General features: G+C 38.4%; 1 protein-coding gene across 3 annotated transcripts in view; it reads right to left on the bottom strand.

The window, feature by feature from the left end:
• Positions 1–3,304: 3,304 nt before the first annotated feature.
• The window catches only part of ZNG1A (Zn regulated GTPase metalloprotein activator 1A), a 53,002-nt gene continuing 41,939 nt past the window's right edge, over positions 3,305–14,367 (bottom strand). For 2 of the 3 annotated variants that reach the window (XM_028117356.1, XM_028117355.2), the window contains 5 exons: positions 12,394–12,445; positions 6,875–6,943; positions 6,712–6,777; positions 4,001–4,130; positions 3,305–3,622 (listed from right to left, as the gene is read on the bottom strand). In XM_028117356.1, the coding sequence (XP_027973157.1) occupies positions 3,516–3,622; positions 4,001–4,130; positions 6,712–6,777; positions 6,875–6,943; positions 12,394–12,445 (424 nt within the window). In that variant the 3' untranslated portion in view covers positions 3,305–3,515. Of the gene's footprint in view, positions 3,623–4,000; positions 4,157–6,711; positions 6,778–6,874; positions 6,944–12,393; positions 12,446–14,367 lie in introns of those variants that run through there. The other variant, XM_088019183.1, reaches the window with a different exon arrangement.

The following is a 14,367-nucleotide window of genomic DNA, read 5'->3' as shown; positions in this document are numbered from 1 at the left end:
TTTTTTTTAAATCAAATCTTGCTATAAAAAGAGAATTCACGTGTACTGAGACTCTGTATTCAGGGTGCTTTAAATTTCATCCCTGAACAACAGAGATTTGCATTTTATCTCCATCTTATGAATAAGGAGGCAAAGGCTCAGAGAGATTTAGTAATCTATCCTATTCTGTATTACTCAGTAAACTATAGAATTTTAGTTTATTTTTTAAAGATTTTATTTATTTGACAGAGCAAGACAACGAGAGAGGGAACACAAGCAGGGGGGAGTGGGAGAGGGAGAAGCAGGCTTCCCGCCGAGCAGGGAGCCCGATGTGGGGCTCGATCCCAGGACCCTGGGATCACGACCTGAGCCAAAGGCAGACGCTTAACGACTGAGCCACCCAGGCGCCGCAACTATAGAATTTTAGATGAACTACGCCTAAACCTTGATCATCATCATGAATACCCTTCAAATTTTTTTTTTTTAAGATTTTTATTTATTGAGAGAGAGAGAGAATGGTAGAGAGAGAGCATGAGAGGGAGGAAGGTCAGAGGGAGAAGGAGACTCCCCGCTGAGCAGGGAGCCCAATGCGGGACTCGATCCTGGGACTCCAGGATCATGACCTGAGCCAAAGGCTGTCGCTTAACCAACTGAGCCACCCAGGCACCACCCTTCAAATTTTCTATAGTTAGCAGAATAACAGCCCACATTATTCAGTGATTTGCCTTATAAAACAAATATTCTTTCCAGGATATCTGTGGCAAGTTCCCAAGTCCTCTGAAGTACGGGTTAAACCAATAATGATTCTGATCACGGAAAAATACTTCATTTGGGGAAAAATAAGAATGAAGAACAGGACAACACATCTTTAAAAGAACATATAAACAACATAAAAATACAGTGTAAAATCTAAATTAAAACAGTGAAGGGGCACCTGGGTGGCTCAGTCAGTTAAGCATCTGCCTTCGGCTCAGGTCATGATCCCAGGGTCTTGGGACAGAGCCCCACTTTGGGCTCTGCGCTGAGCTTGGAGTCTGCTTATCACTCTCTCTCTGCTCCTCCCCCCACCAGGTGCACACACTCTCTCTCTCTCTCTCTCTCGCTCTCTCTCTCGCTCTGTAAAATAAATAATTTTTTAAAAAGCAAACTGCATTACAATATATAAGGAATATTTTATTTAAAACACACACATTATAAAAATAAAACCTTTCCTTGCGGATATTTATAACAAGCTTCTAAATCTCCTGAGGAAGCAGCTTAAATTATGGTTCTGATCATTGAAAAATAATTCACTTTGGGCAACAACATAAGCCATGTGTGTGAGTGAAGCTGACAACATTGCTTACCCCCAAGGAGTGACATGACAGAAGGAGAAACGTCAGGGGAGACTGACTTCATCTACAACGTTTGCATTTTTACAACACAAATATATTGTCAATACTTATGTGATAAAAAATATTTAAAGATTAATACATTAAAGAAAAAACAAATATTTGTGAGTTTGATAAAGACAGACTTTTAAGAGTATATATTAATATTACTTCAAACATTTCTCCAACAGGAAATTAAAGTAAGCTCTTTCTCATGGCCTAGAACAGATGAATCTAGATATTTATTGTTTGCCAAAGAACATCACGGAGTATGATTATGGCAACATTAACTATAAAATAAATCAAGTTTAAGTTGTTAGGAACAAGAAAAAATTTATCCAGGTTCTGCTGTGGGCCAGGAGCTGAGTTGGGTGCATTAGAAACCTATTCAATCCTCACAACAACCTTGAATGATTGATATTATCACTATCCACTTTATAAATACCAATCTTGAGAAAATACTTTGTCCAAGATTACACAGCCAAGAAGCAGAAGTGGAACTAAAGCCCAGATCAGACTCAAAAATCAGCTGAGTTTCTACTGGGCAATCTGCTACCACCAAGTAAGCTTATTCTCTCAACTATGAATTTAAGAGAATGGATTCAGGAGGCAAATGGATAAATACAGAGAACTTTTATTTAAAAAGGGACAGAATGCAGGGGAGGAGACAGATAATCTTTTTTTTTTTAAGATTATATTTATTCACTGAGAGAGAGAGAGAGCATGAGCGGGAAAGGGAGAAGCAGGCTCCCAGCTGAGCAGGGACCTGACCTGGGGCTCAATCCCAGGACTCTGGGATCATGACCTGAATCCAAGGCAGACACTTAACTGACTGAGCCACCCAGGCGCCCCAAGAGACAGATAATCTAATCAATTGGCCTTCCTCCAAACACTGGAGCCATTCAAGATACACAGAGATAACTCTTTTACTTAAAATTCTGGAAAAAAAAAATTCCAAAGGGCATTGTGATAGCTTTCTGATATTTAATAATCATTAGTTTGGGAAAGCTCTTCTTTAAATCCCATCTAATGCTTTTCTCTTACAATCTGAATACAGTTATGCTGACCTGGCCTTTAGTAAGAATAGGAGATAAGTAAGCCACTGTACATTTACACACCAACCACTGATATAAAGATGGTTAAATTATCCTGTTATCTGCAATTATGTCTGAAGTTTTGCACTTTGTCGCTTTTTTGCTTATATTGAAAATTAAAGAAGTTCAAAGAAATCATGATGAATTTAATACCAGTAGTAAATTCTACTTAAAATTAAAAGCTCTAAAACTGGAATCATCTAAATATATTATGAAGTAAATGGAAGTTCCATTACTCTACAGGAAAGCTTAGAATTGACTAGGAGATGGCTTTAATTTTTTACTCAGATTTCCTCCACTCATAAGTCTCTAGCCACATCAAGACTTTTATTTCATTTAATAAAAATGGTGATACTGTTTTTACTTTTATTTGTTTATTCGACAGAGAGAGATAGTGAGAGAGGGAACACAAATACAGGGGAGCTGGAAAAGGAGAAGCAGGCTCCCCGCCAGGTGATACTGTTTTTAAATAATTTTTGTTAATAACAATAAAATTATATCTATGCAATCAGTGTAGTTCTAAGGGAAAAAAAGAACGTAAAAGTAAGTTTTATCATTATGATTATAAATAACTTCCATGGATAAAAAGTTCAGCATATGTACATTTCAAACCCAGTTCTGACAGATACTTTTGTGAAACATCTATTAAAAAAAAAACAAACAAAAAACTGGACACCTGCGTGGCTCAGCTGGTTGAGTGTCCAAGTCTTGATTTCGGCTCAGGTCATGAGCTCAGGGTCCTGGGACTGAGCCCCTGGTTGGGCAAGCGTGGAGCCTGCTTAGGATTCTCTCTCTCCTCCCTCTGCCCCTCCTCCACGTGCACACCTCCCACGCACTCGCTCTCAAAAAAGCAAAAAACACTTTAGAGGACATTATGTTTTATTGTATGAATGTCAAATGTTTTAAGCACTTATTTACTACATTTTATGTGTTCCATAAAATAAACACTATTTTAAAGTACGCCAGAATTCACAACAGAAGTAATGCAAAAAATAGACACTTGAAATACACCCAGTAGGACACTTAATCCCGATTTATCACCCAGTCCCTCTGATAAGAAATGCTTCTAGTGTTATGGACAAACTTGATCTTCTTTGAAATGTGTTGTCCACCGCTTTTCTGTTTCCATCACAGTAGCTATAAATAGTTGTCTGAGGATCTCCTTATCTAAATTCCTGCCTGCAAACAGAATAAAATATGGTGTGATTTATATGATGCTTATTAAAATGACAGTTTGCCTATCAATTCCAAATCATTAACAACTTGATAATCTTCAGAAATTTACAAAAACTAAGTAATCAGTGATCCCTTCCCTTAACTTCCTATTTCTAATTAAGTCCCTCAGAACCAAATTGGCATTTTAATTACTTTTCTACATTTGAAGAGGAGTAAAATGCCTAACAAGTTCTTATGAAGGTTATCACATCATGAAGACAAATACATTAACCACAAGCTTAGTTAGGTTGACCAAAGGAATTGAGATTGGTTAATACTGGTTAAGGAGTATACTGTATCACTTTCAAATATATATATTTTAGAAATTTAACTGTCACTTACCAATAAGAACCAATCGATTTGTTCTCTCGGTGTCATTGTTCCAGCTCAGTGGAGTCTCCTCCAGATCATAGAGCTCGTGGACACCCTGGACAATTACCTGTTTTGGTTTGTCTTTGATTGACACCAGCCCCTGCTCAGATGAGAGGGTTCAATCAGCTGCAGTTCAAATTTAAAGCAGAAACTGACCATCAATGTTTATGGATTAATTACTCCTATTCCATTTTAAATACACACCCATAAAGAAGATGATGTTAAAATTACTTAAATCCAGTTATTTGTGCATTCTAGAAATAGTTTCTAAAGTCTCCAATTTTTAAAAAAGGTTTATGTGCACAATATTTTTTTTTTAAATAATCCCTTTTCCTAACAATAAAATTAATGTATGTATTAAGGATGTCCTTTCAGTGTTATGAGAACTAAAAATTTAAACAACCAAATGATAAAACATGCATCGAATTCTACTGATGTTTCTACTTTAAGGATTTTACACCTGTTTCAGTTTTTTAGTGGGAAAACTTGAGAGGTTAAAGGACTCGGGCGATAATGCTGACTGGGTTGCAGTGAATGGTGCAGGGAATGATGGAATAAAGGAAAGGAAACATTGTCTGGATAAAGTTCATTTTTTATTGATTTGCAGAAATGAGAAACAAGTTATCTGATAAACCTGCCCCTCCTGGGATAAAATAATTTCTCCGAAATAATCCTGTTATACTTGTTATAAAATTAATGCAGAACAGTAAGAGACAAACCATTCATAGTCATTCTTGCTACATACGCTTTGTGTGTTTTTGGCATATTTGTGTATTTTAGGTGTATGTTCTTCCTGTTTTCCTTTGCCCACTTGTTTTCTGCTTTTTTCCCCCTAGTTTTACTGATAAAATTGACATACAGCATTGTATTAGTTTAAGGTGTACACTATGATTTGATTTCTGCTTTTCAAATTTGAATTTTAATACACAGTAACTCCTTGGAAAGAATTATCTAAACAGCAATTTTTTGTTACTTGTATAAAGACTTTGAAGTGTTAGCTGCTACCTGAGTGAACGTTTTATTTTATTTTATTTAAAAGATTTTATTTATTTATTTGACAGAGACAGAGCGCGCACAAGCAGGGGGGAGTGGGAGAGGGAGAAGCAGACTCCCCGCTGAGCAGAGCGGGGGGGGGGGGGGGGGGGAGGGGGGCTCGATCCCAGGACCCTGGGATCATGACCTGAGCCCAAGGCAGACACTTAACTGACTGAGCCCCCCAGGCGCCTCCCTGAGTGAACATTTTAAACATGTTCATCGTTATCACACTAACATTTTGTAGCCAGAAAAGAAAGAAGTCTATGCAGGTGAAGGCTGTGTTGCCCCAGATCTCGAAGTGTCGCTGCGCTCAGAGGAAGGCCAAGAGAAGAACCAAAGAGGGCCGACAGCCGCGGAAAACCTGTCCCGTGCCTAAGGACAAAATCCAGGCTGGGCTGGTGCAGGATGCGCCCCGGAGCTCTGGGTGGAGGTCTCGGTGGCAGCATTAGCATACATGCCCCAAGGGCTGCTTTGTAGGGACCACCCCCCATTCAGGAGCAGGGCATAAAAGCAGTAACAGAATGAAATACACCCTGCCAGTTAGGATCACGGAATGTAGATGGTCTGCAGTCAGGAAAGCCGCAGCAGGATCACGCTTAGTTCCTCTGGGTGGGAATGACCTGGGAACAGAGACTCACCCATGTTGCTCTGAAGCCAATCCCAGGTAGAGCCGCATGGGGAGTAAAGAAATCTAAACCTGAATGGTTTCTTGATTGTGTGTACCTTTGTCATTCTAGTGACCCCAGGAAGTCAGCTGCTAACTGGAAAATTTAGTTACTAACAGTAATAATACCAAATAGTAATAATAAAAACTTTATGCACACTTCTGGAAACACAGGAGTAGACAAATGACTGCTGATTGGTTAAGCACACAACTAGAACCGCTGCCCCCTGGAAAAAACACCTTCCGTGACATAAATACCCAAATGCCACGTAACATGAATGGGTTTCCAAATACAGAGCAAGAATTCTTCTCTAGTCCTCTGTAACTGTTTATAGTATAACTGTTTAGTGTCTGCTAAATGTGCCAAGCAACACAGGTTTAGCTGCAGCAAGATGTCTAATGTGATTTCTCTGTTAATGAAGCTCTCTTGGAAAATTAAACACAAAAAGATGCCTGGGTGGTCCAGTCGGTTAAGCGTCCGACGCTTGATTTCACTTCAGGGTTGTGAGATGGAGCCCCAACATGGGGCTCGAGCTGGGCATGGAGCCTACTTAAGATTCTCTGTCTCCGTCTCCCTCTACCCGTCCCCACCATTCCCTTAAAAAAAAAAAAAAAAAAAAAAAAAGACATTCATTCAGTTTTCCCTAACTGACCAAGCTGTGTGCCAACGAAAGGAGAGTTCCAGCGAGTCAAGCTCATTAGCCAGGTTAACTGCTCAGAACACATGGGAAGAGAGAACGAGGGGTGATGTTTCAAAGCACAGAGGTTGCAAATGAAGCTATGCAAATAAATCACGCTTTATGCAGTGATTTCCAAAGCTGCTTTTCAGCAATGGAAATGAGAAAAAAAAAATGAAATCAGACAAAAGTTATTTGTACTAAAACCAGCGCTTGTGTTTAAAACCAAATAAGGTTTTATGTCACAGTCAAGAAAGGAAAGGGCCTTTGTCCCAGAGTACCACAGTGTAGACCCTACTCCGCACCTTTAGCCGTATGACCTCCATGTAGTTGTCATCCTTGTTTCGCACGTTCCGCTCCCACAGAAGATTCTGTATCAAGTGACATATTCAGTAAGACCAACCATCACTGCCAGCAACAACCAAGTAACACAACAGGTGGTAAATCATTATCAAATACTGCATTCACCTGAATAAATACATTCAGACTTTCTTCCTTTGCATTTCCTCGTACTTCAAATGTCACCGTAATAATGCTCTATAAATCAAGACAGATAATCAATCATGATTTTCTTTATAGTAATGGTGTATTTTTAGAACATCGGTATATTTTATAGTAATGTCAGTGTATTTTAAGACAAAAAAAAATACATGAACACGTATGCTGCCTGACAACTATATTGGGTCTATCTTTTTCACTATCTTGCTGAGTTCTGGTAGCAGCAATTCCATTTTCTGTATTCCACAGAGGTGATCAGTGGGTTACTATTTAAACAGAGAAACTTTCATGAAAGGATACTCATGGTTTAATTCATCCTTTCCAGGACTCTCAGCACTGAGCGGGAAGGTAATATCTACAGTGTACCAACTATGTACCAAGCCAGGTACTCTTAGCCTGGATCACTTCAACTTTTCAGTTACTCGCGACAACAATCCTATGGAATAAAGAGAATTACTTCCCTTTTATAAATAGGGGGTAATAAGGCTCAGAAAAAATAAACTACTCAGAGCCAGAAGTAAAACTCAAATGCAAAAGTGTAATTCTGTTCTCTGGGAAAAATATAAAGGAAAAATTCAGTTTATCTCTGACCATGTATGCGCCAAAGGAGAAGAGTATCTGGAGATGAGAATGATAGTATTATGTCCCTCTTGGTTTGAGAAGGTTGACATCATTTAGAATGTTAACTCTGAGATTTATTTTTCCTCCTGCTCCTGATAAATCTCTCACTGTCTACTCTAAGAAACCAGAAGCTCAAGATTTCCTGTAGCTGGTCACATAAAAAATCCAAAGCTCCATTTGCTCCTGTCACCAAAATTTCAACTTAATGATGAGAATACACAAGGGCTAAGCGTAAGATGATGAAAACACAAATCCCGCCTTGGATAATTAGGATAAGATGCTCAAGCCAAGCTAAAACAGGAAGAAAAAAACATAGTAAAGCATGGCTTTGCATCATTTCCTGCAACTGCATTTATTAACAGCAATTTTATTCACCAATGGAAAAGCACACAGGCTTAGAGCAGAAAATATGACAAGACCAAATTGTTTTTTATCCAAACACAGAGGATCGCTAACGTAAGTACTAAAGACCAATCTAAGGACAAAATATACTGATATTTAGTCTCCACTGTTGCTGGTAATGGGAAAAGCAAAAAGCACTTTCTTGCTAAATATGAGACATGAAAGCCAACTAAAATTGACTTTTAAATGTCAGATTTTTAAAAGTACTTATTCTGTCACAATAGCCAGGAGATGAAACAACATAACACTAATAGATGAATGGACAAAGAAAATGTAGTATAATAGTGTAGGATAAAACTGTGGTATGTTGATGGACCATTACTCACTGTTAAAAAAAAGGAAATTCTGCCACATGCCACAACGCAGATGAGCCTTGAGGACATCATGCTAAGTGAAATAAGCTGGTCACAGAAGGACAAATACTGCATGATTCCACTTATATGAGGTATCTAAGTGGTCAAACTTACAGAAATAGAAAGCAGAATAGCGGCTGCCTGGCTGGGAGGTGAGGGAAATGGGGAGCTGCGGTTCAATGAATATAGTTTCAGTCATGCAAGATGAAAAAGGTCTAGAGATGTGCTGTACAATAGTACTCAGACAGTATCAGCTAGTGATATTGGACTATACACTTAAAAATGTGTCAAGAGGGTAGATCACATGTGTTTACCATAACTTTTTTAAAGTACTTATTTTTAAATCTAAATAAACACACTTTGAACTATTTATTTTACTGCATTTAAAGTTTTCTTAAAAAAATAAAGTTTTCTTTTCCCCTTAAAGCAATCACTATAAATAATATCTAAGAATCCATATCAAAATGTATAGCAAATCCTATAACATATCAAAATACATAGCAAAAAGGTTGCTAAACGAAACATAATTTGTCATTTTCAAAAGACAGTAGCAATTCAACCTTCAAAACTGCTTAAAATGTATTTTATTCAAGTTGGATAACTTGGCTTTTAATATTGGAAAGGCCTCAACATGGAACTCAAAACTGTTTTATTCTAGCTTAAAGAATTTTTACTGGGAATGACTGTTGTTTTCGGCAGGTTAGGGATATGACAATATTTTTAAGGGGTACAATTAACTCCAATATGAGATAAAAAGGGTTTTAAAAATTACGACAATGCATCAAGGGGCTCAAGGAGTGAGATAAACATTTTAGAACTAGACGTTTTTCTGTACCAATCAACTCTTCTCGCAGTAGACAATACCTTAAAGATGAAATCCGCAAACTCCCAGTGCAGAGGACAAGGGTCATAACTCATAATTCCTAATTTAATAAACTATGCAGACTGCCATTTGGGTTTTCTCACCTTCTCACCTTCCAACCCCGGGTCCTCCTTATAGGGAGGTAACAAGGAATCCATGAAAGAGAGCTGCATTACAGATGATTCAGGGATAAAACTTTAATAACATACCTACTATGCCCTACGTATTACCCATGTCAGTATTTTTTTTCCCAGTTTTTGTTTTGAATCTAAAATTAACTCTCCTTTTCCCAGACACAGGAAGAAGCAGAAAACCAAAGCAATCATTCAGAAAATGAAAGTAAAATAAGGTACTGCCCCTAAAATAAAATTTAGGAATAACTCCAAAAGTTTAGTTTTCTCGTCTGTTTTTTTGTCCACCTCCCAGGTAATTCCCCTGGGTGTTCTACTCTTTGGCAAACAATATCTAATAGCAGTAACTTCTGCATGTTTTCTTCATCTGGAAAACTGAGCCCATTAACATGCTCAACCCCAAATGTGAAGCTCCTCCCAAGTCATTTCTACTGGATATCCTGCCACGGAGTAAGAACCTGAAAGTCCGGCATTCCTCTGCAAATCAGTGTTTCTTCCAGGTTTCTCTATGCCTAGGTCCCTCCAGTCAATCAGGCGTGTTTCCCATCAGTTCCCCCATCTTACTGCCCCAGCATCGGTCAGTAAGGCTACTCCAGCAAGTGTACCTGTGAATCAGACCTCGATTTATCCCATTTCCATTCCCCCCATGACCCAGACAGTCCAGGCCCTTGTCACAGGGTATCTTCCTGCTTGATCTCCTGCCATCAGCTACAACCCTGCTCACCTGCCACTGTGGGACAGCACAGCGTGTGTTCTGCTTGCCACCGCACATCAAAGCCCAACACCTTAGCTTAGGATTCAAATACCAAGCATCCACCAAGATTTCTACACTTACAGTCTTCCTCTTCTAGAGCATTCTCACTTTCCCACTTTTAAACAACTGGATTGCTCTTTCCCTTACTTCTTCCAGTCAAACAAAAACCTCCTAGTTTAAGGCCACGTTTTGATGTCTTACTCAGAATAGCAGTCGCATCTTTGCAAAGAATGTTGCTAACTGGAGAGTGACGCAAAGGAACTCTCTTAACGATTTTGGAAATCTTCTGTACCTGGATCTAAGAGAGAATTATAGAGATATATGTCTATGTATGCGGATGGACTGGTACACAGGCACAAGTATATGTAAAGATACATTGACTTGTATGCTAAAAACCTGTATGCTTTACCGTACGTTAAAAAAAAGCACCTTTCATGAAGCCTCAGACCCACTAAACCGAAGGAGACCATCATTCCCCTGAATCCCATAGCCCTTTGTCTGCATTATATTCTGCCTTTTCTTATGTACCTAAAGCAGGAAAGTGCATCCGAATCTCCTGTAAAGCCTTAAAAAAAAATAGACATGCCCTATTTACTGGTGAAATGACACATTGTCTGGGATTTCTGTTAATACACTCCAGCAAGGGTAATGGGCACTTGCAGTTTTATTATACTATTCTACTTTTATGTATTTTTGAAATTTTCTCTTGAAAAAATACTCCAGCAAAAGAAATATTGGGGGGCGCCTGGGTGGCTCAGTTGGTTAAGCGACTGCCTTCGGCTCAGGTCATGATCCTGGAGTCCCGGGATCGAGTCCCGCATCGGGCTCCCTGCTCAGCAGGGAGTCTGCTTCTCCCGCTGACCCTCTTCCCTCTCATGCTCTCTCTCACTCTCTCTCTCAAATAAATAAATAAAATCTTTAAAAAAAAAAAAAAAGAAAAAAAAAGAAATATTGGGAAGACAGAGGAAATAAAATCAGCAAAATGTTGGCAGCCATTGTAACTGGGTTCCTTTTGCTATTCTCTGTACTTTTGTGTATCTTTGCAAATTTCCATAATAAAATGTTAAAAATGTATATACACATTAATTTGCACATACCCAAGCCCCACTCCTGGAGATATGAGGTGGGGGGGGGGACTACTGAGCATCCAATATTTTTTAGAAAGTTCCACAAGTGACTCTGATGTTCCCCATTTGGGAATCACAGCTTTCATTCTTTTAACAAATATTCACTGAGCAACCACCACAGACCATGCCCTGTGCAAAGCATTGAGGAATCTACACTTAAGGAGTATACAGACTACTACAAGGAAAAAGCATTTCAACCCAAACTATAAGGCATGATAAATGCCATGAGAGGGGTATGTGCAAGATACCATAGGTATAGATACTGGCCGTTATAAAGGTTCTTGAAAGAGACTACTACATTCTTCATCTTTTACATGACTCCTAGGATGATGGTCCCTCACTTGGAAAGTCAGTAAGAATATGCTTGCGCTTCATCTTTAGGACTACTACTGAGTATTGTAAAAGTTGGTTTTTCCCAAAAATTCTACAGCCAGGGAATTGTATTTCTCTCATTCACTCATTTTAAAAACATGAAAGATGACTATTTTATGAAGTTTCTGAGAGGAAAGTGCCAGGAACACAGTTGTACAGGTCCCCATAAACACCAGCCAAACTGAAGACAAACAAGTGGCCCCATCACAATGAGTAATGCTTCAAAGAGTGAGTGATGGTTTCCAGACAGAGGAGGGAAGACAGTACATGGCTCACTCATATGCCCCCTTGCTCTCACTCTGTTTCAATGGAACAAAGAAGTTACCCAAAACCTCCACCATCTATGACTTGCTTAAAAGAAAGATGGGTACAGTGAAAACATGTTTTGTTTGTTCCTAGTATCGTCAATATTTACCTCAGGAATTAGAGTTTTAGAGCACCTAAATGAAGGACACCTTAGGGAATTCAAATTTACAGTGCTATCCGCCAAGTGAAACTCAAATCTTCATTTAAATAAGCCATAGATGCTTTTACCAGACTTTCCCTTAATCTGTCAGTTCAACATAGCTAAAAATCGGCTGCGTATAGAACCCCCAGGCTGCTTTTAAGCAGTGATTCCCACCAGAAGAGTGACCTGTTGAATGGAGAAGCTAGAAAGCATGATTTCTTAAGACTCTAAAGTCTGGCTTAATGAATTCCTATTACGCGTTAAGAAGCTAGATGAGATTACCTCAAAAGCATCCAAATTCTGAAAATTATCAACACCGTTCAAAAATACTTTTTTTTTAGCAAGACTCAAAACAGTCCTAAAAGAACCAATTTATTTTTTTAAAATCCTTAAAAAATTTTTTTAAAGATGTTTTTTACCTGATCAAGGTGAGGCTGTGTTGTTGGCACATGCTGAAGTTTTTTCTGCAAACTAATAACAACTGATTATAAATTCAGACATCAATATACTTTCGATTTAACCTTATGTTACTTAGAGATATGGAGCTAAGAAGGGAGTTTCCACAACTCAATCTATTACACAGTTCTAATTTTACATGCTATTTACACATTCTAATACAGAAAAGCTAGCAGACTGTTTAAAGATTTTTCCTAACAATGTGCACACATTCAACAAACAAGCAAACAGACTGGTGGTTGCCAGAGGGGAGGTGGATGGGGGAATGGGTGAAACAGGTGAAGGAGACTAAGAGGTATAAACTTCCAGTTACAAAATAAGTAAGTCATCACGAACACTACATCAAAAACTAATGATGTACTGTATGGTGACTAACATAATAAAATAAATATTTTTTAAAAATAAATAAATAAGTCAAAGATGAAAAGCACAGCACAGGGAATATAGTCAATAATACTGCAGTAATGTTGTATAGTGACACTTGGTGACCACACTTATCGAGGTGAGCACTAAGATACAGAATTCTCAACTTAATATGTTGTACTCCTCAAAATAATACAACATTGTATGTTATACTTCAATTAAAAAATGTACACACATTCACATGCACACATCTACACACAATACAGAAAAAAACCCTAATCTTTAGCGACACTATTTTGTGTGGTTAAATATGTCAGCAGATTTCTCTTTAATTCCAACAGATCTATTACCGACCTAGAAAAATACACGTAAGCATTTTACTACTGCTCCAAATTTCATCAACTTGTCCCATGCTTCCTAATGTGAAAATAAGGCTAGTACCTAAAGAAAGTCAGAAGGGTATATTTATTCCTTTATCAATGTATTCCCTTAAACGTATCTATTTATTAAGAAATAAGTAGTATTAAGAAATAAGCCTTCTATATAGTCAGTTGCCAGTGACTGAGAGAAAACAAAAAATCTTAAAAATGTTTTGTTCTGATATGAAAAAGAGCAAGAATATCAAAATGGCATAACCAATTATAACCTTAACAACTGTAGCATACATTTGGACACTGATGGGGGTAGGCTGGAAGGAGGAAAAAGACTTAAAACCTTGCAGATGTTTTGCTCTGCAGAACAGTGAGGGGTAAATTAGTAACAGGGAGTTTAGAAAAGAGAAAAGGATTGTAGGAACTGTTGGAGGGAAATGAGCCTCACAGGATGGGGTCTTAGTAGAGAAAGTGTCAAATTAAATCCTTCCCAGCTGGTTGCTCAGAAAAGGATTCTCCATTTTTGCAACTGAGCACAGTGAAAAGTTATGCACAGGCCTGAGCCACAGAGAGGGCATCACGTTAAATAGCTAATTCTTTCAGTGTCGCTAATGCATTATCACTGTTCTTAAACAAGTGTGGAATGAAATTACCTTAGAAAATGTTCGAAAAATCACACAATCTTTATGTTCGACATTTAATGTTGTTAAAAATAACTGCCAACAACTTGCATAAGAAGGAAAAAGTTTTCCTCAACCCTCTTTAAGTGCCTGGCTGGGTGTGAAAATTAGATTGACAAACACAGATTAACAGGAGAAAAGGGTACAAGTTTATTAATGTAAGTTTTTTTTTTTACAAGATTTATTTATTTTAGAGAGAGAAAGAAAGAGTGTGCAGCGGGGGGGGGGGGGGGCAGAGGGAGAGGGAAACTAACACAGTGCTCAATCCCAGGACCCCAAGATCAGGACCTGAGCAGAAACTGCAAGTCAGACACTTGACCCACTGAGACAGTCAGACGCCCCTATTAATATAAGTTTTATGTAACACAAGAGCCTTCATAAAGAAATGAAGAACCAAAGAAATGGTTAAACCTGAGCGTTTTTATGCTATGTTTGATGAAGAGTGGAAGGTTGTGGAAAGAAACAATGGGACGGAGTACGAAACAAGTGTAGTAAACTGGAGGATACTCAGAGAGGCCTGTTT

Source organism: Eumetopias jubatus, unplaced genomic scaffold (assembly GCF_037043125.1).
Source record: "Eumetopias jubatus isolate StellerSeaLion01/CBP00866 unplaced genomic scaffold, mEumJub1_p1.0 scaffold_15, whole genome shotgun sequence".
NCBI lineage: Eukaryota > Metazoa > Chordata > Mammalia > Carnivora > Otariidae > Eumetopias > Eumetopias jubatus.
This window is presented reverse-complemented; position numbering and strand designations above follow the sequence as displayed.